The sequence below is a fragment of the Strix uralensis genome, chromosome 3, assembly GCF_047716275.1.
Source record: "Strix uralensis isolate ZFMK-TIS-50842 chromosome 3, bStrUra1, whole genome shotgun sequence".
NCBI lineage: Eukaryota > Metazoa > Chordata > Aves > Strigiformes > Strigidae > Strix > Strix uralensis.
In genome coordinates, this window is record NC_133974.1 from 132482729 (window position 1) to 132505311 (window position 22583).

At 37.3% G+C, this 22583-nt stretch overlaps 1 protein-coding gene across 3 annotated transcripts in view; it reads right to left on the reverse strand.

Moving 5' to 3' along the window:
* Positions 1 to 22583, reverse strand: part of LOC141941546 (protocadherin Fat 4-like) — a 48415-nt gene that overhangs the window by 18450 nt on the left and 7382 nt on the right. For 2 of the 3 annotated variants that reach the window (XM_074864458.1, XM_074864456.1), the window contains exons 3-26: positions 22468 to 22539; positions 19579 to 19739; positions 18487 to 18531; positions 17999 to 18097; positions 17565 to 17654; positions 16752 to 16862; positions 15935 to 16051; positions 14782 to 14872; positions 14107 to 14219; positions 13667 to 13840; positions 13089 to 13217; positions 12671 to 12826; positions 11487 to 11667; positions 10334 to 10467; positions 8408 to 9352; positions 7232 to 7357; positions 6839 to 7096; positions 6445 to 6543; positions 6163 to 6335; positions 5023 to 5171; positions 3785 to 4092; positions 2747 to 3016; positions 1388 to 1525; positions 555 to 771 (exon numbers count right to left, since the gene is read on the reverse strand). In XM_074864458.1, the coding sequence (XP_074720559.1) occupies positions 555 to 771; positions 1388 to 1525; positions 2747 to 3016; positions 3785 to 4092; positions 5023 to 5171; positions 6163 to 6335; positions 6445 to 6543; positions 6839 to 7096; positions 7232 to 7357; positions 8408 to 9352; positions 10334 to 10467; positions 11487 to 11667; positions 12671 to 12826; positions 13089 to 13217; positions 13667 to 13840; positions 14107 to 14219; positions 14782 to 14872; positions 15935 to 16051; positions 16752 to 16862; positions 17565 to 17654; positions 17999 to 18097; positions 18487 to 18531; positions 19579 to 19739; positions 22468 to 22498 (4315 nt within the window). In that variant the 5' untranslated portion in view covers positions 22499 to 22539. The remainder of the gene's footprint in view (positions 1 to 554; positions 772 to 1387; positions 1526 to 2746; positions 3017 to 3784; positions 4093 to 5022; positions 5172 to 6162; positions 6336 to 6444; positions 6544 to 6838; positions 7097 to 7231; positions 7358 to 8407; positions 9353 to 10333; positions 10468 to 11486; positions 11668 to 12670; positions 12827 to 13088; positions 13218 to 13666; positions 13841 to 14106; positions 14220 to 14781; positions 14873 to 15934; positions 16052 to 16751; positions 16863 to 17564; positions 17655 to 17998; positions 18098 to 18486; positions 18532 to 19578; positions 19740 to 22467; positions 22540 to 22583) is intronic. The other variant, XM_074864457.1, reaches the window with a different exon arrangement.

Here is a 22583-nt window from a genome sequence, read left to right on the forward strand (position 1 = left end):
AAGCAATACTTCCAGCCATACTGATCAAAAGTAGGGCTGGGCAAAAACTAGGATACCAACTTCACAGAAATTTTTTATGTTGTGTTGAGAAAATAAAGATAGAATTTTTTTTTTTTTTTGGTGTTAAGGAAAAAAAAATGACAGCAATCAAGTACTGTTATTTTAACAACACTAAAAATTGTTGTTGACATTTTTTTTTACCACCCTAGAAGCAGGTTTTCTGTAAACAATCAGAAAAAGAACTGAATTATGGGTTTGGAAACCTTTTCAATCAAAATGGCAGCAAGTACTCAAAAAATGCCACAGAAAAATTTGTGAATACATTGAAGTAAGTAATCTCAGTTGGTGTGAAACATCTTCATTTTTGACAAGCCAAACATTTTTTGAGAAAAATTTCATCTGGCTATAGTGAAAAGGTCACATCATCATCTCTACTAATCTACTTTAGCAGACTGTATCACTACTGAAGGCTATCTTTATGCCTCATAATTACACTTGTTAAAATATTTCCTAAGGGAAATGAAGGTAAACTTCCTGTGGTAACCTAGACCTACCTGTAATGTTTGCTGTGTCCTGGAGATATGGCTCTCCTGGATTGAAAGCTTTCAGAATAAATGTATACTGGGAATGACGTTCATAGTCCAGAGGTTGAAGAGTTGTAATATTTCCAGAAAGTTCTCCAACATGAAATAAAGAAGTCTCTCCAATTATGGTGTAATGAATAACAGCATTGTACCCTATATCTTCATCTGTGGCTGCTGCACTCAAAATCTAAATGAGAGGAAAACAAAACACACCCACACACATAAAACCCCCAAACGACCAGGTTTAGAGCTGAATGGTAAAACATACACACAAGAGTGGTATTTAACTATATAGTGTTTACTGACTCAATTACCCATATGGCCATTAATTGCATTGCTAGAATACTGACACAGCTAGTAACGTCTTACAGATTCTTAGGTGGGACCTCTTTGATTCCTCTAAACCATTAGTTCACATCTGCAAGGCAGATATGGCGCCAGAAATGGATAAACTGGGAGAAGACAGGAAACCTTAAGAACAGGGAGATGCTGGATATATGCACAACACCTACAGCATCTTTAAAACGTCTTGCCTGTAGGTCCTCTGAAAACTGGATCCATGCAATGTGGCATCACTGCTGGGGACAGGAGGGAAAGGGGGAGCAGCACACAGAGAGCTTTAGGAAGGGTCAGTGGGACAGGCACTCCACTGTCATATAAAATGAACATGCTGTGTGATTTTACACTCCACCAAGTCAAAAAATATGTTCACCAATGCTCAATCATCATAGAATACCACCACTTCCAAGTTTACATAAAGAAAACAACTGCAGAACAGCCTATTTATTCTTAATGCCACCTACCACATGTGGAGGCTCATTCTCTTTTACAGTCACAGTGTATGATTTCTGGGGGAACACTGGCGGGTTGTCATTCACATCTTCTACAGTGATGGTTAGAACTAAGCTTGCAGATTGCGACGGTTTGCCAGAATCAGTGGCCTGTGAAGAAACAACTTGTCATTAAATGCAGCACTACACTGATACAAACTTATTTTACCAGTTCAATTTTGTTCCACAGATCGTGAAACTCTGTCTCAGAAGACTTTCTTCTGGACAAGTTATTACCCAATGACAGTGGTCTAGCCCTGCACTTGATTAGGTGTTGTGTGTCTTCCTGCAGCTGGTATCCTCACTATATCACATGCTCTGCCTCATTTCATGAACAATTAATTAATCAGAAGCTCAAGCCTAGATTCAGATCAAATGTGCCATGTGATCAGATGTGGCACTCAACAACATGAAACCATGGTTATACAGGTGCGTATCTGGGATGTGGCATTTAAAAGAATAAGGAAATCCATTGCATTTTGAGGGTTTGAAGTGTCTACAAAGCAAGCTGTGAAGAGTAGCTAGTATGTGGCAAATTCACAGTCACTTTTATATTGCACAGACACCTGCCATAGAAAAGTTCTAATCTATAGTACATATACACATTTTTCAATTAGTTGTAAAAAATGTCCACTTTTATTAATTCTAAAATTTTCAGAAGACACTGTACAATTTTTGGTATGTTTCCTTGCTGTCCTGAATACATTCCACAAGTTACTTGACCTGTTAAATTATTTGTTATCAGTAAAGATCTCCTTAAAATAGATTTGTACATGATGGCCAGTGCTGGAACACTTCTTCGTATGTGCATAATAATTTATCTGATTAATAGCAGTAAAAATCAATGAAATCAGCTATAATAAATAGATACCCACATGAATGTCGGATGAAACTTTATGCGTTTGCTTTTTTTGTTTTTTAACTTGGAAATCTATATTTCAGGTATTTTAAAAAGGTCTAAGTACATATATTTTGAAAAATGAAAAAGTAAGGGAAAGGGACAAACAATATGGATTGGCAAAGCAGTAAAAGCAATACAGCAGTACAGCAGCTGCATGGTCTAAAATGGACTTGGGAATGCTTTGCAGATTTCACAGTAAGCCATCATGTGACTATGACCTTTAAGATCTGATGTTCTTGGGTCATTTATTCACCAATACCACTTTACACAGCAGAAAACAAACTCTGGGGGCAAAACATAACAAACAATAGAAATTCCTTAATGAATTCTAACAGAATTCACTAAGATTAAGTGTTTTTCTTGTGATGATTCAGAATTTTCTCTTTTTATGTTGAGAATTTTGTGAATTTGCATCAAACTTGTCAACTTACTATTATTTCCAATTCATAACTGTCCATCATCTCTCTGTCTAAGGATTTTTTGGTCATCAGCTCGCCAGTAGAACTGTTAATATGGAACATTCCAGCAAAATCATCTTGCAGAGAGTAGCTTATAAGTGCATTAACTCCTATATCCAGATCAGTAGCAGAAAACACGCCCAAGTGTGGACTAGCTGCATTCTCAGGAGCTGATAGTTTAGTTTGAATCAATGTTGAGAAAACTGGAGGATTGTCATTGATGTCATTAACTCTCACAGTAACCTATATTTAAGAAAAGACCAAAAAAAAGACAAAAAAAAGACAGAAAAAAAAAAGAAAGACACACATGTTTGAGCTGTAGAAAAGTATCCAAAGGAGAATTTTGATTAATGTTAGTCTATGGAAGCCTATAGGTAAAAACCCCAAACAAACAAAAACCCCCAAAACCAAAGAGATACATAACAACTTCAGGATTTTTCAGCATCTGAGCATTTTCACAACTTCAGCATCTCAGCATTTTTATTTTTTTTACTCTCAACTGCTACAAGTGAGATAACATATGCTCTAACTGGAAGAGATGAGCAGGATTAATAATCGGGGGCTTTTGGGCTCATGCATTTGACAGAACTATGCACAGAATCAGTTCTGATGTTAATCAGTTTCTCTGCTTACGGGTTATTCACAGAAGTGGGTTATTCACTCAGGAAGTGGTGCAATTTGTGAAGTTGACAATATTTCAAGATGGTAATATCTCCTTGGGGAAAAAAGGGAAATTAAATAAAAGACTCTCAAAATCCTCATGCTTGCATAACAGATGACATTTTTGAAATCCTCATGCTTGCATAACAGATGACATTTATCTGGATATTAGGGACATGGTTTAGTGGTGGACTTGGCAGTGCTAGGTTAATGGTTGGACTCGATGATCTTAAAGGCCTTTTCCAACCCAAACAATTATATGATTCTATGATATTGCTTGATTTTTAATACATTTTTAAAAATATTTTGTATTCCTTTTAAAAAAATATTTAAAGATGCAGTATACTGTACCAAAGCAACAGCTGTATTGGGTGGCACCACAGAATCAACAGCTTCTACAATGATGCTGTATAGGTCGTCGTCTTCTCGATCTAGCCTGGCAAGAGCCACAACGTCTCCTTGGTCGCTAACAGCGAACTTGTCACTATGAGATTTCAGAGAGTACCCCACTTGTACAGCTATGCTTCCGGTCAGAGCCTTCACCGAGCCAACAGCAGTCCCTGATGGTTCATTTTCTTGAATGCTGAACTCGTAGCTGGAGCTATCAAAAGTCAGTCCGAAGCTAGTGTCATTTACCAGCAAATAGAGAGTAACAGAGGCTAATGAGAGAAAACAAATTAAAATAGTGAAGTTTCTGCTAAAATCATCATGATCTGTGCTCTATTTCCCTAAATTTTTGAGGATCTAATAGAAAGTGACAGAAACCTACATGTAGAAAAGAGGAATGAGAAAAAAAAAAATAGTAATAATGACTAACACGTAACACACAAAACATGATGCCTTTTCTGCCTAACTCATGTTCCAGAATAACCCCACTTCACTGATCACAGCGGTGTTGCTTCAACGTGACGGGAAGCAAGGATCACCAACGTGAAGTTGATGCAGGTGTTTCCCACTTCTTAAAAATCTTACGCTAAATGGCTTTGTAACAAAAGAGAAAGGATATACATAAAACCATAAGAGTGCAAATTCTGTTGTGGCCACTCATCCTATTTTAAGAATATCAGCTGTTTCTCCTGGTCATGACAAATCAAAGCTAGCCCCTAAAAATACATGAAAAAGTTACAGAAAATACCATGTGACTGCATATTTTTTGGAAGAGCAGAAACTTGTTTGAGGGTTATTTACCAGTTTCTAATTTGTTTAAATGCTTCTAATTCTAAGAAAATAAAGGAAAACTGAAAGAGAAACACACATTATCAGTATTATTTTAATACATCTTTTTAGAGTGGCTACTACTATGAAGTCCTGGTTTTTGTACCATAAGCACCACTGCAAGAAATACAAAAAATGTATTTCTAACCAGGTTTACTAAACCAAGCTTTCTGTTAATATGATCAGCTGGGAGGAAATCAAAGAGTAAAAAGCAAATATTCATAATTGCTGAGACATAACGTAGATTCTAGCCCTAATTCACTTTGACTCGACGGCGATGGTATTAATTTCAAATTTCAATATTTGCAAAGGTTCCGTTTATGTGGGAAGGGAAAAAAAAAAAAAAAGAGAGAATGTGAAAAGACATCATTTACCATTTGATGTAAGCTGAGGAACTCCATGATCAGTAGCAATAACTATCAGTGTAACAACTCTGTCGGCTGTGATATGGTCCAAGTTACTGCTGAGGGTGATTTCTCCAGTGCGGTTATTTATACGGAAATCATCAGAATGGTTCATGAGGCTGATTAAAGAGAAATCAGTAGAACATTCGTATTAATGACCTTGGAAGTACCATCTACTTACTGTTACTTCTGCAACAAGCACTCAACACCCAGTATTTGCCTATTGATAAAGAATGGCTAAGCAACAGGTTTTAATTGCTGTGTCACTAGCCTTAAATATATTGGCCTTTTTATTTCCAAGTATGTCTTCCATCACAAAAAAGACAGCATTCACACCTTCAGTTCCCATTATACCCCAAGCCTTTGATCTTCCCACAAATAGAAGGCAGATTCTGCACACTCAGCTGCATATTCAGCAAGATAAGAAATCCAGGTGACATTCATCTGACAACTGCAGACCTGCTGATTCCTAGTGTTCTGCAAACTCTCAGAGATAACTGGATTGCTCACAAGAAAAAGTAATGTGTTTAAGGTAGAATGTCATCTCATAATTAAAAATACTCTCTTTCAAGCTGCTAGTATTAAACTCCCACAATTTACTGACTTATTCATCTGTCCTCAATCTATACTTTTCATGTCGAGGTTTCCTGGTATTTTCCATGATATAAGACTCATACAAAAATCTTTCTCGATTAATGTTTTTATGCATAGTGCATTAGAAAGTTAGTATTTCTCGATCTCCTCCTCCCAGCAAACAGAAGATGTGTGAAAAGACGGTCCTTCTCAAAGATTCATTTACATCCTACTCAGAAACTCCAACAGATTATTCAAAATTTTGGAAATTCAAACAAATCTTAGCTTTCAGTTCTTGTTGCTAAGTTTATCATTTGATTGCATGCTGTTTCTTATGGCGTAATCATGATTTGATAAGCTCTAAAACACAGAATAATGGTCCTTTTTCCTAAGTTTAAAAATCATTACTGATTATAGGTCTTGTAAAATATCTATGAACAGGTCTTATCTTCTTATGACCAATAAAAATACTTTGTGAGAAAGAAAAATATCCTTGTTTCTTTAACGAAGATACTTATTAGCCTCACAGAAATTTACCTGTACGAAATAACAGAATTGTTCCCAACGTCAAGGTCGGTAGCAGACACTGATAGTACAGACAGTCCTTCTTTTGCTGTTGCTACACGTACACTGGCCGAGTATCGTGCTTTTGTAAACTGGGGAGGGTTATCATTCACATCTAATACTTGAATGCTGAGATGTGTGAAGTTCTGGCGTGTGACAGGAGAAAACCATAATTCAGAAAATGCACAGACACTTAAATTTACTAATAAAGTTATAAAAGTTATAAATAAAGAATAATGCGTTCCTCTCTATTACCTGCCTTTGAGGCACTCCGTTATCAGATGCCACCAACAGCAGCTCATACTTCTCTTTAGTTTCTCGGTCTACATAGCCATTAACCAAAATGGTGCCATCCTAGAGAAGGTAATACAGTTCAACACACAGATCATTTTGATAACTCTTGAACACAGAGTTCCCTAAAGAGATGAGGGATTGAAATCTGTTCTCCTTTGGACAAATAGAGTTCCAATTCCAAGCAACATTTGACCAGTATTTCTTATTTTTTGGACATGGACTTATATTTCCAAACTACAGAGCACGTGCTGGTTTTGACGTGTACTACTCTTTTTACCTGATGCATCTTACTATGTCAACTAACTTCATGAAAAGCAGTATCTAAATATCGTTTGCACTATATCCAGACCCTTACCTGTCGGATACTATATGGGTTATCCCCATCCTCAGCTGATAAGTAATAAGTAATTCGTGCATTCTCTCCCTCATCCAAATCGGTAGCAGTCACATGTCCAACTCTAGCAGGAGCACCCAACATGTAATTTCCCTCCAGAACTGAAAAACTGTATGGCTGCATCTGAAACTCAGGGTTATTATCATTGACATCCAGAACAGTGATGTGGAACAAGGCACTTGAATTAAGCCCATTTGTTGGAGCATCAACTGCCCATACCTGCCAAAGTAAGAAACAAAAGTGGAGTTTTACTTGACTGTATTGCCATTTTAACCATCTGATGAAGATACAAAAAAAGGGTTCGAGGGAATGAAGTAGAAATGAGCCAAAGCTGCAGTCTGCCCCCAAATTTACTTGTAAAGTGAATCCAGGTGTACTCTCCCTGTCCAGTTCTGTGTTATTCCCTAATGAAAGTATTCCTGGGATATCCACCGTAAACGAAGTACTGTTAGGAATAAAGCGTCCCTGAGAAAAGCCAGCCTGAAAAAGAAAACATTGTTCATTTAAGATTAAAATGATGAATATTTAAGTTAAAAAAATAATCTTAATAATATTTGACATTTCTGTAGAACTTTTCATTACAGAAGTACAAGTGCTTTGCAGGGTTTAATAAATGAAATCTTGCATCCTCAGCTATGGGAATAATTGACTTCTCTAGTAAACAGAAATGGGTAGGTGGACTGCCTTGGGCTTCCCTGTTTGGGGAATTCCCTCCTTAAAGCTCTCTAAGACCAATCCCCATGATGCGAGGAGCAGCAACACACAGTTCAGTGCAGTCTGAACTGGGAGAAGCATTTATGCTTCTTTAAAACTGACACGAGTAAGAATATTGTAGCAAATCAGAAATCTCTCCCTGCAAACCAGCTCTGCAGTGCCACGGCTACATATGAAATTTCTTTATAAAACAAAGGCAGAAAGAAAACAACTTTTTTTAAAGCAGAGTGAAAGTGTAAAATTTCCTATTAAAGAAGAAGAAACTATATTAGCTTTATAAATTACCTTTCTCCCTGACTAAGCTGGTACTAAGGGCAGGTTGATTGCATTACATAAATGTGCTAACAAATATTCTAGGAGTTACTAAGAAATTGGATGTGAATTACCAAGCAAGTTACCAAGCAATATTAAACCAGAATTGATTATTTTGTCATGATAAGCAATAACACAGAACTTTAAAAAAAAAAAAAATCTGTTCTCTATCTGGTGTGACATACATGCATTCATCTCAAATGCATGTGCACAGAAACAAACATTTTCTGTCCTGGATTACATATGTATAGGGAGAGAAGCGATCCCTAGCTTCTCTGCTATAGCCAGTAAACTATTTAGGACAAGATCTTAACTTCCTTACTCAAGGAAGTTTTATTGCTGGCTCCATAGAAAGGAAGATGAAGCTTTTGCGACCCAAAACGTACTCACTGCCAACCATTTCAGAAATCTCCCTTTGCCCATCTACTACTATTCTCTTTTGCAGATTAATAGAGAAAACCGTGTCATTTTAATTTATCAGGATGAGATTAATTTGGTACCTACCTCATCCTTGTCAGTAAGACTGAATGTGTAGATAGGACTACCTTTTTGTAGGTTTTCAAACACAAATATATCATAGGCTGCTTGATTAAATTCTGGTGGGTTATCGTTGACATCTAGTACACGCACAACAACAAGTGTCGTGGCACTGAGACTTGGCTCCCCTCCATCTGATGCCTCCACTTCTACTTTAAACTCATTTATGGTTTCATAATCCAGCTGCTGGCTCAGGCTGAGCTGGCCCGTGGTCAAATTGACAAGAAACACTGGCGAGGAGCTTGGAGGTTGCTGGTTAACAATTCTGTACTTTACGATGGCATTGGCCCCAGCATCCAAATCAGTAGCAGATACTGTCAGCAGTGCCCTTCCAAGCACTTCGTTTTCAGGGACGCTCACTTCATATGTACTTGATGAGAAGACTGGAGGGTTGTCATTCACATCACCAACGATGACTGTCAAATTGAGAGCTGTAGACAGCATGGGTTGGCCGTGGTCACTGGCAACCACTGTTAAGTTATAGAAGCCTTTTTTTTCTCTGTCCAGTTCCTTTTCCAGCAAAATTAATCCTGAGGTGTCAATATCCATTTTTCCTTCTCCACCTCTCAGAGTATAAACCACTAAGGCATTAAAGCCCTCATCCACATCTGTAGCTGACACACTGGTAACACTAGTTCCAGCTGGCACGTTCTCCCGAATGGCAATGGTTGTGTTGGTTGTACCAAACACAGGACTGTTATCATTGACATCTGTAACTTTGATAAACACTGTGGCGTAGTCAGTAGCACTTCCATCTGACAAGGAAATATTTAGTATGTAATTATTCTGGGATTCATAATCCAGTTTGGTTTTTGTAGAGATGATTCCATTGGCATCGATGTCAAACGTAGCAGATTCCGTCAGTACTTGAAATGTAACTGGTATATGGGGATTTAAAGACTCATACTGTACCTGTGTAAGATACAGCATGTTATCCATAAATGAATTAAAACAAATAAATCACTGTCTAAAAAAAAGAATAATGGTTTTAACTATGCCCAAACCCATTTTATTCATTTTATCCATTAGAAGTAAAAATCAAGCCACAATATACATAAAATAACATCTGGAGAGGTCTACCTTTTATTGGAACATCACTAATACAGAAATGTGAATACATATAATACATATAATAAAAATAATAGACTACACTTTAATCTTTGGTTCTGCCTTTCAATTTTTCACTTTCTTTTTTGTATAAATTAACTCAGGGATTCAATAAATCACAACACTAAAATGCATTATCTTCTCACTGCTTTGGTATCAGACCTTCCATCTGTCTTCAGAACTGCCTCTGAGAAGCAGCTATCACAGTGCATTCTGGTGGCCTGCTTATCTGAGCATTTTTTGATCAAAATGAGGAGCAAGTTCTAGAGCCTTTTTTGAAAATGCCTTTATGACAGTTCTCTGATGGGAAGTCTCCATTTCCTAGCTATATCATGTCACAAGGGTTTAGATTTATCACCTACAGAGGAGTGAACATTGCCTCTCCTAGCCTTTGGGCCACTATAGGTTTTGGAGAAAACCCAAAGTCAACAAAGGGCTAAGCATGGAAGATGACTTTCTCAAGCAGTTCTGGGGTTTATTTGGTTTGGGGAGGGGGGGACGGTTGTTGGGAGGTTTTTTTGTTGTTTTGTTTAGGTTTTTTAATGTTAAATGGTAGCACAAGCTGTTTAAAGGTTTGCAATGGAAGGAACAGGCTTTGTGAGTGATAGGCTTCATCTGAGGGGTGTAGTCAGCATGCAATCTGTGTGAAGCTTGAGATGCAGAAAAGAAAACACAACATCTAGTTAACTGTAACTCGGGGGATATAGATGTTTAGAACACATATATTACAGGGTTTTCTTATAGCTGTTGTGTCCTATACAAGTAATAGAATAAAGTTGTTCTTACTCTTGCTACTTCAGCAGGACTGACTAGCTCTTCTTGCACAGACACATTATATGTTTTCTGAATAAACCGTGGTCTGGAATCTCCAACTGCAAAGATTTGTGCAGGCACTGATGAACTTCTTGGAATCATCCCACCTGCAAGCAAAAGAAAACAATCTCCCAGCAGACGCACAAAATACCTTCTGCCAAAAAAAAGGAAAAAAAGTATACTTTGCCACTGGTACTGATTTTTTTGTTTTGTTTTTAATCCTTGCTGCTACGATTATGGCACTGCTGAGAAGTCCTAATGAAGATGAGTTTCATGTATCGGGTGTTACACTTGCAATATATGAACCTGAACACATACAACAATATTAGCACAGACAGACAAAGGATGGACTGATGAATCTCTTTTGTAACTGTATTCCCCCCAGTACCCACTTTATCCATGCCATAGCCATAAATTTGAGGACACAGAGCTCATGTTGACCAAATGAGGGGAAGATTGGGAGGCTGAAAAACACTTTGCATGCTCATGCTACCAGGAGTGGGATAGCATTCCTAGGTTACATTTATCTCCATCCTTATTCAGATCATGAATGTTCACCAAGTGCTCTGTTACTCTTTTAAAGCAAAGAAACCCTCAATAAATATGGCTAAGGAAATGACATTTGTGCTGGTATATCCTAAAAATGGCTTCAGCATCTCCAGTTTAGTTTTTCAATATGCACATGGATATGAAAACAACGACCAAGTTACTCATCACATTTTACTTTCCTTTTACTCCCTGTTGACTCATAACTGAGTTATAAATTTCTAGCCTGGGCCTGAACCTCTGTATTCTATGCTGTGTAACATCAGTCAATAATTAAAGGAAGGTGTGAGATGTATGTTATTTTGCACATTCTTCCCATAGCCATAAAAAAGCCCCTTAGATTTGATATAACAGCATCAGCAGGAAGCAGAGTTTTACCAAAGATGCAGCAATTACTTTGGATGAATAAGTTTTCTTGTAATGTTCAACAAATAAGAGCTGATAAATATACACGGTGTTTTTAAAATAAAGTCTGGGAACCTATTTTGACATCATTCCTTCAAGTAAAAAAAACCCCAACCCAAACCAAACCCCATCACTGGGAATAGCTGTGTTGACCCGTACTAAAATCTTGTCTTACCATCCGTAGCTGTTACCCACAAGACAAAGTTCTTAAGCTGGTTGACTCCTAATGGGATTACTGTTTTTAAACTGATTTGTCCTGTGGATGTATCCAATTCAAAGTATCCATCTTCATTGCCACCAGCTAAGATGAAGCTTATCTCCCCATTTAGACCATCATCCGGATCATCAGCAGCAACCTGGAGGGAAAAAAAAAAAATTTACTCTAGTTTCTTGCGCTGTTATCAAGTAACACAGAATTGCTTATTCTTGTGTAGTTTGCAGAGAAAATCATTCAGGTAGCAGATAATTAGGAATTAGTTGTGGGGGGTTTTTTTCCCCTCTCATTTATAGCAAATGTCTAGATAAGGTCTGGATAATTTTATATATATAAAAATCAGCTAAATATAGCCACAGTAACATCTGGTTATACCTTTAACTGACTGACTGGCTACTTCCTATATGATTCCTGGGTTAAACCTCAGCAAGAACATTTGCTCTCTGATGCACACACAATATCATTCCAGCAGCGACAGTGAAATCCTGCCCCTGTGGAACTCAGGTGAATGACACAAAGTTTGTATCTCAGAAAGCTTGTTTCATAGCAATTCCAAAGTCACTGGAGGTAGATTGTTCAAGAGATCACATCAGAAGCCATTAAATCAGTACACCTGGGTATGAGTTTTGATATTGACTCCCTGTATATCTCAGCTCCTGAAGCGATTTTTATCCTGGTTTCCTGTTTTATTTGCTTAACTGGTTTACTATCTTACAAAAACTGTATCATCATATCTAAAAATTATCCACAATGCTTCAGCATTCAGCAGTCTTTCAAAAATTTTTACGATTATTTAATTTCTGGACTCTAACAACATTCAGTTTTCATTAAACACCTTACAACTAAATCCAAGAATCTTATTTTCTCTCTTATAGTTGTGGAATTCAGGATGGCGCATCTAAGATCAAGAAGAAAAATCCTTTATCATTTATTCCCTGAGCTGGGATACGATTAGAGCATCCAGGGCACTGTGATTATGGAATATCAACGGGTGTAAGCTTTTAAATGAAAGGTGTATTGTTTCTGAACTCAGAGGAGTTCAAAAAAGATCCCCTATTCAATAGGGCCACTACACAAGCTTAATCAAGGACTCATGCATACATTCAACTCATAAAAATGTCATTTTTACTTAGTACTTCCAGTACCTGAAGAATGGACATTCCTGCAGTCATGTTGATGAAGATCTCTTGTTGATATGGTGTGCCTCTAAAGGTTGGGCTGTTGTCATTTTCATCTAGCAACAATATGTTGATTGTAGAGTGTACCTCATCGTAAGGTGACAAATGGTCTCTAGCAGTCACCTTTAAAAAAGATGCAGTAGAATTAATGCTTTGTTCAAATGCATGTTCTATCAGTAGTAAGAAGCATGAACGACAATTACAAGCTGAGTAAACTCTTTTATTAGTGGTATTTCCCTCCAGATAGCTCTAAAGCAAAAGTCTGGATTTGATTCTTCAGATAAGCTGCTCATCCATATCAGAGAATCAGCTTCTTGCCAGGACAGATCAGGTATCAGTTGTTTGCCTGGGATTGCCCTGGAAAGGAGTAGCTTATTTTTAATACCTGTAAGGGAATAGATGGTATTCTCTCCCTATCCAACAGCATGGAGTTCCTCACAGTTAGGATCCCAGCTTGACTTAGCTGGAAGGGACTGTCAGCTGGAGCAAGAATGAACGTTCCCTGGAAGCCTCCCTGCAAACAGTAATGGTATTTGTTATTAAATAGGACGATCACTGAGCTAGTCCCTTACGATGTTTTCTTCTTGCTTTCCAGGTGGAGAGCATTTAATTTTCTGGTTTAATTGAGGTTACAGTTCCAAAAAAAGGGAGGGGAGCAAACAACATGGAAGAAATATATCATGTAGGCCGAGGGTAACTTGCAGATTTGTGTCCATTTTGCACTTCTGCACTTTCCTATCTGGGACCTTATGCAAACCAGAGAAGTTTCAGAGACAGACAAAATTTATTTGCTGCAGTACTCTACCTCTTAAAGAAGGGAAATTGTTTGTTTTGCTTAAGCATATTTAGGTAGTCAGAAAAAAAAGAATCTATAGCACTATTCACTATACCTGTATAATGCATTTTATATTATATTTTGGAAGTGCAGTATTTGTAGCAACCATAATGAGATTGTCATTTTACCTCGTCTTTGTCATTAGCTGTTACTTGAAGAACTTCCATCCCATTTGGGAAATTTTCTAGAATTGAAACATTGTAACTTGATTGTGACAATACCGGATGATTGTCATTCACATCTTCAATAGTAACCAGAACTACTGCATCAGCTGTTTTGAAAATATTGTCTTGCTGAGTTGCCTAGAAAACAGAGTTTGTAGCTGTAAATTCCATACCCTGATAACAATGAGCAATTCCAGCTTAACACAAGGACATGAGATGACTGCATATATTCAATGAATGAAGTTTTCCTTTATTTTGCATTTTAAATGGCAGGATGGAGCCTTAATACCAACCGCCCTTTAACATTACTATGAGAAATACTATTAACAGCAACGTGGATTCACATATTATTTTATGAAATTGAGACTCAGTATTATCACACTGAACTCTAAAACAATCACTACCTGAATGCTCACAACAAGATACGGGCATTCTTCTCTGTCAACTGCAGTCTTTACTTCCAACACTCCAGTGTCTGCATTGATTACAAAGGTGTTGTTATAGGCCGGGGGTTTCACTGAAAAGCAACAAATTGCAATGGGTTAATGAGAATGAACCAGAACAGTAAGCCTGATCTGTCCTTTTTATGAGCGTTATCTTCTCAGCCATAGCAAAAATGAACAGACATTTCAGGTAAAAGGCTTTTTTTTTTTTTTTTAAACACACCATCCTGTCCTCAAAACAATTCTTTGGAAATTTCCTCACACTTCAAGGCTCTCAAATTAAGCATCTCATGAGCTTTTAGCAATTCTGTCAGGAGGAGGAAAAGCTCCCAATGGAACTGATCTCTCTAGACAGTCTGAATGGAAATCTGATCAGATGGAAGCCTCTAAACTGACTTACACTTTGAATCAGGAATTGTTCATTGAAGGGAGGTTAAGAACATCTAAACATTTTTAAAATAGTTGGACACTGCTATACTGACTGAAATTAAGCCAGTATAGCTTGTGGAGCAGCACTGTAGTGAAGATGGATGCAGTTAAGACATCTGACTGTACACTGCACTTCCTTATTCTTTTCAGTAATACAGACGTCAAAAATTACTGTGTGAATGTCTAGAAGAAAATAAAGGCTCTTACCTCCTTTTATGCTGTAAACTACTTTCTCATTTATACCTGTGTCTCCATCTTTAGCCAATATCTTCTCTGGGAGAATAGCCAGAGGACCCAACTGGAAAACATATATTAACATGATTAACTTGAAAAAATAAACATAAAATTAAAATTGTTTATTAAGTAAGTCACAATTTTGATTAAAGAAACGAGAAACATGTGTTTAATCACTGGGATGCGGAAAAAATTCTTTCTCTCCCATACATGCTTTACAGAAGAAAATGATGACCAAAATACTTGATGAATACACTGTGTTTGAGAAACACCAGACTATGAAGCAGTAGTCACTGATGGAATTCATGTTAAGAACATTGAATATTTCAGCTCCGTTCCTCTCCTGGAAAACGATATGCAAGTCTACAGTGCAGCCCTAACAAAAACAGTAATTTATTTAAAAGATAAAAGCATTTTAGAAGATCTAAAATGATTCCTTTCAGACAATTAAAGATGAACTTCTAATAAAAGAGACACCAAAGGTATAACACTAAAAGCACGTGTGGTTTAAATCATATTAACATGAAGATAATGATAAAGAAATAGGGATAATAAAGAAGAGAATTAACTGTTTTAATTTTAGTGGATTACTCTGGTAATACAACTCTGTGATTTTTTTTTATTGGTCAATACATAAAGAAGCCTGAATTAAGCAAATACATTCCACCCAGAGGTTTCCACCCTATGTAGAAAACAAATATTACAATATAATATAAACCACAGTTTACTGTTCAGATTCTTATTTTACTTACCTGACTGTAAGGAAGTATGAAGGAATGATACTATTTAAAACTGAAACCAGGCAGCAAACTCCAGGAATGATGGGCAGTCAGCTGCCCTTCCAAGTTTAGAGTAAAAGCCCTGTTACCATGCCTGTTTAGGTTTTTTTTTTTTTTTCCTCCAAACACAAAAGAATCTGTTGTAGCAGAAAGTTTTATGCTTCATATAATACGTGGTTTGTTCACCTGGTAACCTACAGTTGATAACCTTACAATTCACCAGTTAGCACAAAAACAAAGCAGCCCCTCCATCTTAAGCTGCTCAGTGATGAAGAATCCTTGAAAGAAAAGCACTGCAGACAGGAATAACTGATTTACATTTGCAGCATTCAGTGAAAAGCTTTTACCTGGTTTTCCCTGATTTTTCCATTGTAAACTGATTGACTGAAATAGGGGTTCAATGTATCATAATCTTGTACATTAATTAGTAATGATGCAGTATCACTGTTGCTTCCAATTCTTTCCTGCATCCAAGAGAAGGAAGAAAATAAGAAACATTGTACTGAAAGAGCCATTTCTCACTGGAAAATAGCAAAATATTATTTTATCTGCTTTTGTAGTGTCTAAGCATTTTAACCTGAGAACTCTCACACGATCAGATTTTTCTGTTTCTAGAAATCCAGTTCTAGGAATAATACTATCAAAAGGTAATTGTTCTTAGTTATTAATTTTATATCAAGCAGGTGTGACACATTAGCTCGTAGAATGTACATTTGATGCAGCTGTGCCGTTTGCTATATACCACAATAGATGTGGCAAAATTACTTCTTTTTAGTTCTAAAAGGAATTGAAGGCACATATATATTCAAATCTCAAAAAAGGCACACAAAAACCTGCAGGTGGTAAGATGCAGCAAAAATAGGACAGATCCGCCAGGATGAATAGGTGAATATATGTTAGAATAGAGGAGAATAAATATGTACAATATACATAAAGAAATACACACAGAGAGAAACTTGGGCTGGTATCTGAGGGGAGACTTAAACAATGGCTCAAATATTAAGAATGTGCTACTTTGTATGCAGTATAAGCCAAGATGCAGACACAGCTTTTGGCCTGGGAACTCCCTAAATTGTAAATTTTTAGAAACTGACATGTTATAACAATGGAAGTATCACTGCAGAACTATTGTGGTTCTCATTCTTCTTTTAATTTATATCATACCTTTGCTTGGACTGTTAAATTGAAAAGGTTGATCTTGTTGTAATCCAGTGTTTTATTCACCATGATGTTTCCATCTCCTTCCCTTATATAAAAGTAATCGGAGTTTGGACCCTATTAAAGGAATAAATCACATATTTTACATGATTAACAATGAAACACATTTTCTTTTCTCTTACCACCTTTACTATTGGACTATTCTTCATAAAGGACCAGCAATCTCTCAAACACCACCACTGTAAAGGTAAATGCTGATCCTCTTCAATACATTCTATTGCCTCTCCCACCAGTGCCATTAGACTTTCTATCTGATTTATCTCATCCTGTGGTCAATAGCTAAACCAGATCGGCTGAATGGCACCAGCTTCCCTTCACCAGCTGTAAAAGGAGCAGATACAGGAAACTCAGATGTGAAGATCTCCACTGCAGAGACCTAAAGTTAGCTGAAATAATCTTACTTCAGGTGGCTTACATATATACCTCAGCAGGACTGGAGATTAACAGCAAATCAAACACACACTTTAAAAAGAGGGGAAACTGTTTCACTCCTGCTTCTAGAAAGGATCACCGAGTTCCTCAGCTGTAGCTGAAGAACATTCACAAATGTTGAGAAACAAGATTCAGGGCTCACTGCACGATGGGCCGATCCTGTGGTGTAAATTCTAATTTTAAATCGTCATGTTGATGCTAGCTTTTTGCAGATGTGTCATCTTAACCGCACAGTGCAAGACAGCACACTTGGATCAGGTGCCAGGCTGTATTTCTTATGATATGTAGACTGGTGTTCACGGTCTCTGACAAACAAAGGGCACTCACCCAAAGACTGTAAGTAACGAGGCTGAAGAAAGGTGAAAAATCTTTATCCAGAGCTTCCACTTTTATAACCGTGAAATTTATTGCGGATACCTAGAGGAAATAAGGATCATCAGATGCTCAGTCACAAGCCCCTTCTGGTATCCTTCCTAACTTCTGGCAGGAAAGCCGAGCCACCTCCTTAGCAGATGCAAATTACTTCCAATTTCCATTTTGGGTCAGATAGCTGGATGTTTCTTCTTCACCCCATGCCTCCAGCTGTACATGCAGCTCGGCCATTCTTTTCCACACCCACCAGAAGGCATAGGAAAGTCCCATAAGAGTGCATCTACTCATCTAATATCAGTGTGATCACATCAGAACCTCATATGTTTTGGCCCCAAAAAGTAATTTAAAAATATCACAAGAAATAAATATTAACATTTGCCATAACCCACCTCTGATACTGAAGCATTATAGTGAGTTTGTAGAAATTGTGGAGAATTGTCATTTACATCTTCTAAGGTTACGTCCCGTGCATTCTCTATCTCATTAATCTTCATAATGGAAGCAAAAGACATATCAGAAAAGACAGCAGTGGGATAGCAGCATACTGCTAACATTTAACTTCATCATATAAAATGAGATCTTCAAAGAGACACCCCTTCAGTTCCAAAAACTGTAATGAGAGAGTTAGACTACCATTTCTAATAATGGAGTAGCAAGTTTTTGAAAATATTTCAGAATTAACTTTTTAAATTTTATTTTCAGTTTTCTGTGAACAAAAACACTCATTCCAATCGGTACATTTAAACAAATATATCTTCTACAAGGTACTCTTGACTCCCTGCATCATGGCTTTAAATGAAATATTATTTCAGAAAACAATAATTTGCATTAAACTTAGACAAAAAAATACAGTTGATAAAACCTGTCTTTTACTTACTGTTCCAATCCTTTGGCAAACAACAGCATAAAAGAGATGGTCATTCTAAAAAATTAACAAACAAGCAAATAAATAATATAATCTATGAACTCCTAATATGATTGTCAAAGAATGTTTATGTCAAAATTATACAAAACAACTTGTGGTACTTGAATTCTCGGGTGTGTTGTACCAAAACACACTGCTTATATAGCAAAGTCATTACAAATTAATTGTAAAGCTTATTTGGCTGCCATTCGTCTACTGCTGGTATCCACCCACCATCCCCATACTTGTCTTTTCTCTCTGGTAGAAAATTGACAGAGAATAGGAGAATATGTGTGTAAGAAGCATAAAAAGTGTTTTAAGCCATTTGGAAACTATCCGAATGAGAAATGCGATTGTAAAAGTTGTAAGTACGTTTTCACCAATTAGAAGTCTTGGCTGTAACAGTGGTTTTAAAAATATGTATGGGTCAATTCTGTCAAGTACAGTGCTACTCTGAAATAGTACTTGTATAAAAAATAGCCTCTGCTTACTCTGCAGAACTACACCATTTTCATATTCAGAGGCAACTTCAGCCAGGAAAAATTTTAATATTGCTTTATAGATTTCTGGTAGTCCTACATAGCAAGAATGGCCTAGGAAGAAGGACCTATCCTCTTCTGCATCAACCAACAAAGGATCTATTCATGTGCAAAGTGAAGCACTTGTGTAAATATTCCTGCGACTAAGGATTGCCTTCTACCAGATTATATCTGATCAATCTCACTTTGATGAAATAATTCCTGTGACAGAGATGAGCTTTAAGAAAAGCAACACGTATCATAACTGCGTATTTACGGCTTTCATTACAAGTGACAACACATGATTATGAAAGAACCTGTCAGATGCCAGGTAAGTTTACAGTTATAGGAAACTGAAGACATTTAACAGATTCTACTGAGAGGTAGATACTGAAACCTATGGTGCTCTTTCTCATGAGTCACTTTTTTGAAATACCAACCTGTATCGTGAGAGAATGAACAATTAAAATTTATGTCTTAGTGCTACTTTTTTTCACCTGACAAGAAAACCTTTCTATCTAGGTTTTACATGCAGTGAAAAGAATACCTCAATAGAATCAACATCCAGTGGTTTACGAGTCCTCACTGTTGCATTATTAGATCCAGAATTATATACTAGCTCCACATATGGTAAATGTTCAGGGAACAGATACTCTTTTAATTTCAAATTTACATTGGGTGGGATATTTGTAATCCGTTCTATATCACCTGTAAGAGAAAGTGTAACAATTTAGGTTGCTTTATGGAAAAGAACTCCATCGATTAATTTCATATGTATTGACAACTAGATTACTGGTTACCTTTGGTTACATTTTGTATTATTTTGGCATTTTCAGCTAAAGGATGAGATCTGTTAAAGCCCCCTTAAGTACTGTGCACAAGTGCATCAATCTGTTTTTAAAACCACACAAACTCACTTCTTCCAATATATTCACACTCTGTAACAATATGTTCAGAATTAAAAAGCTTGATATAATTTACACCTAAATTTCCATCATTTTCTGGAAACAGCTTTATGCTGCAAAACTTTTTTCACATTTAGTGTGAAAATGTAATCGAAATGTAATCAAAGTCAGGAAATGTAATGAAAAATCAGCAAGAGGCTAGTCAGGGCTGCGTGGGACCAGTTTCAGTATTTTCCAAACACGAGGGCATTTCTTATCTCTTAGTTGAGTCTATCAAGCAGTTAGAATCCAGTGTAAATCTGGATTCAGGCTTGTGGTGGTTTAAATTTTGATTTTGGTACTGAATAGTAAGTGTATGGCCCCTCCTTTAATCTGTTCCTATATGTATAGAACACTGAAACACAAAACAATGCATGTTTTGAATCAGTTTGAACGTGATTTTCTACAACCATGCATTTAGGAGCTATTGTCTTGAAAATATTAAAACTTGCTATTTGTCATTATCATGATTCATATTAGACTCACTATCATTTTAGTAGAGAGTGCATTACTTCCTCAATTAAACACCAAATCTGTGCTTGAACGTGTTTTTGAAATGTATCCTTTTAAACCATCCAGTGTGGTGCTACTGGTAATTTTATTAAATAAATTAAAGTTACCTTACTCATATTATCAAGATATTGTGTTTATGAAATAATACTTATCTTCTCATGAAACGCATTATCTGGATTGCAAACTCATAATCCTGTCTCCCCTCCAAAATATCCCAAATATTTTCCATGATCTTCAGGAAAAATGCTAGCTGTGTTTCTTTCTTACTCCATTGTTTTTGTACTCCATCACTACTAATTTAGGGTAGTAAAACCCTTCTGTAACAGTCACATCCCTAATCTCCACATATAGACTTGCGGTTTTGGTCTCGAAGCGCCTGAAGGAAGGGAACCTTGTCTTCTTCCAACAGCAGGGAGTGTCTGGAATGCTGTCAGCTACCAGCCCAAAGATACTGGGCTATAATTGCGTGTAAGGAGAAAGTCCAGATGGCAGTAAGCACAGAACAACTGGGCTGTGTCTCCCTTGTGTGCTATCACACTATTGTGTGTGGTGTTGAAACTGTTGGAAAAAACCCACATTCTAGGAAAACAAAAATCTATCTTTGCCTGCTGATATACTGTCTAATCCTCTGTCCAGAGTTGGATACATTCAGACAAGAAGTATCAAGCAGCTGCCTTCTGTCCAGTGGAGACAGCCTAACGAAGAGGAAGTGCTGGGAAAAATTGAAGCTGGTCATCTCTCTTGCTTATTCATTAAAGTTATGTCAGAAGGTACACTCAGGCATGACACACACAATGGGTCAGACTTCTTGCTAGCTGCTTAAAAATTAAATGGCAAGGACTCAGAGTGAAAGGTCATTCTTTTCTATTTCCATGCAAGAGTGAGACCCAGAAGCCATGCTCTTACAGCTTTGAAAGACATGTTTCAACAGCGACTGCAAAAAACACTGCCCTGTATCACACCTTGCTGAAAGGCTGAAGTGTTTATTTTTAAGTGTTTACAACCAGAAGGTCACCTGTGGACAGCCAGCATGGGCCTGGTGCATGCTTCCATGAGATCCTAAAGGTTATGACATATCTGGAGGGGAAGACTGGCCATAACCTAAGGCTTTGCCTTGTGAGATCGCTGTATATCCGTTAGGCAAGTCAAATCCTGATGGCAAGGCTGCCTCTAACAGACAGCGTTGTCACAGACAACGGCACTACCCTTCACTAACACAGTAACCTCTCTGGTTAGTGGTGGGAGGAAAGGAGAATGGAGTTATCCTCTGTACTGCATTTGCAATGTAAATACAAAAAAAAAAGTACTGTCTACTCTTCTGCACTGCGCTCTCTTGCAGTCACTGTACTTCCCCCAGTGCAGGATTTTGTCTCCAAGGCACAGTCACACTTCACCAGCTAGGCTAAGAAAGCATAGAAAATGTGGGGATAAATTAACATTAACCCTGTCAGGCTGCACAAATTAAATAAACATCAGAATAATACACAGTGTGCTACATTAACAAAGAAAATTAGAATAGAAAATGCAAATAGATCCAGTGGCCAGCACTGATCCTGTAACGCCCCGTACTGCAAGCCTGCTTGTTCCTCTGCACCCCATCTGCTCTCCCTACTGCCCCAACAAAACAAAAAATTGGCTTTCAGAGAGGCTCTAGTCTAAAGCAGAGCAGAGCTCTGAAGGCTCTTGTGGGGTGACTGGACAAGGTGAACTGTAAACATCACTTTTTCTGTACTTGTCTCCTTCCTCTTTGCCTGCTCTGTCTATTCAGACAGTGAGATCCTTGGATCGGGGAATTTGGGGTTTCATATTTATTCTGCTCAGCAGTATGCCATGTAGGCAGCTGCTGCATCCAGCCATGAAGACTATTGTAAATCAGTTCATAATACAGATTCATTATAAAATACACTATGCAAAGCATTAAAGTACTACGCATATCAGGGAGCAAATCAGACAATTCTAGGATAGAATCATGATTTTACCTGTATATTCATCCAAAAACTGTGACAGCATGAGTGGGTTGGGTGTTGTGTCACAATTTATACTTGTGGTTTCTAAAAAGAAAAGGGAAAGTCATGTACAAATGACCCAGAGGGAC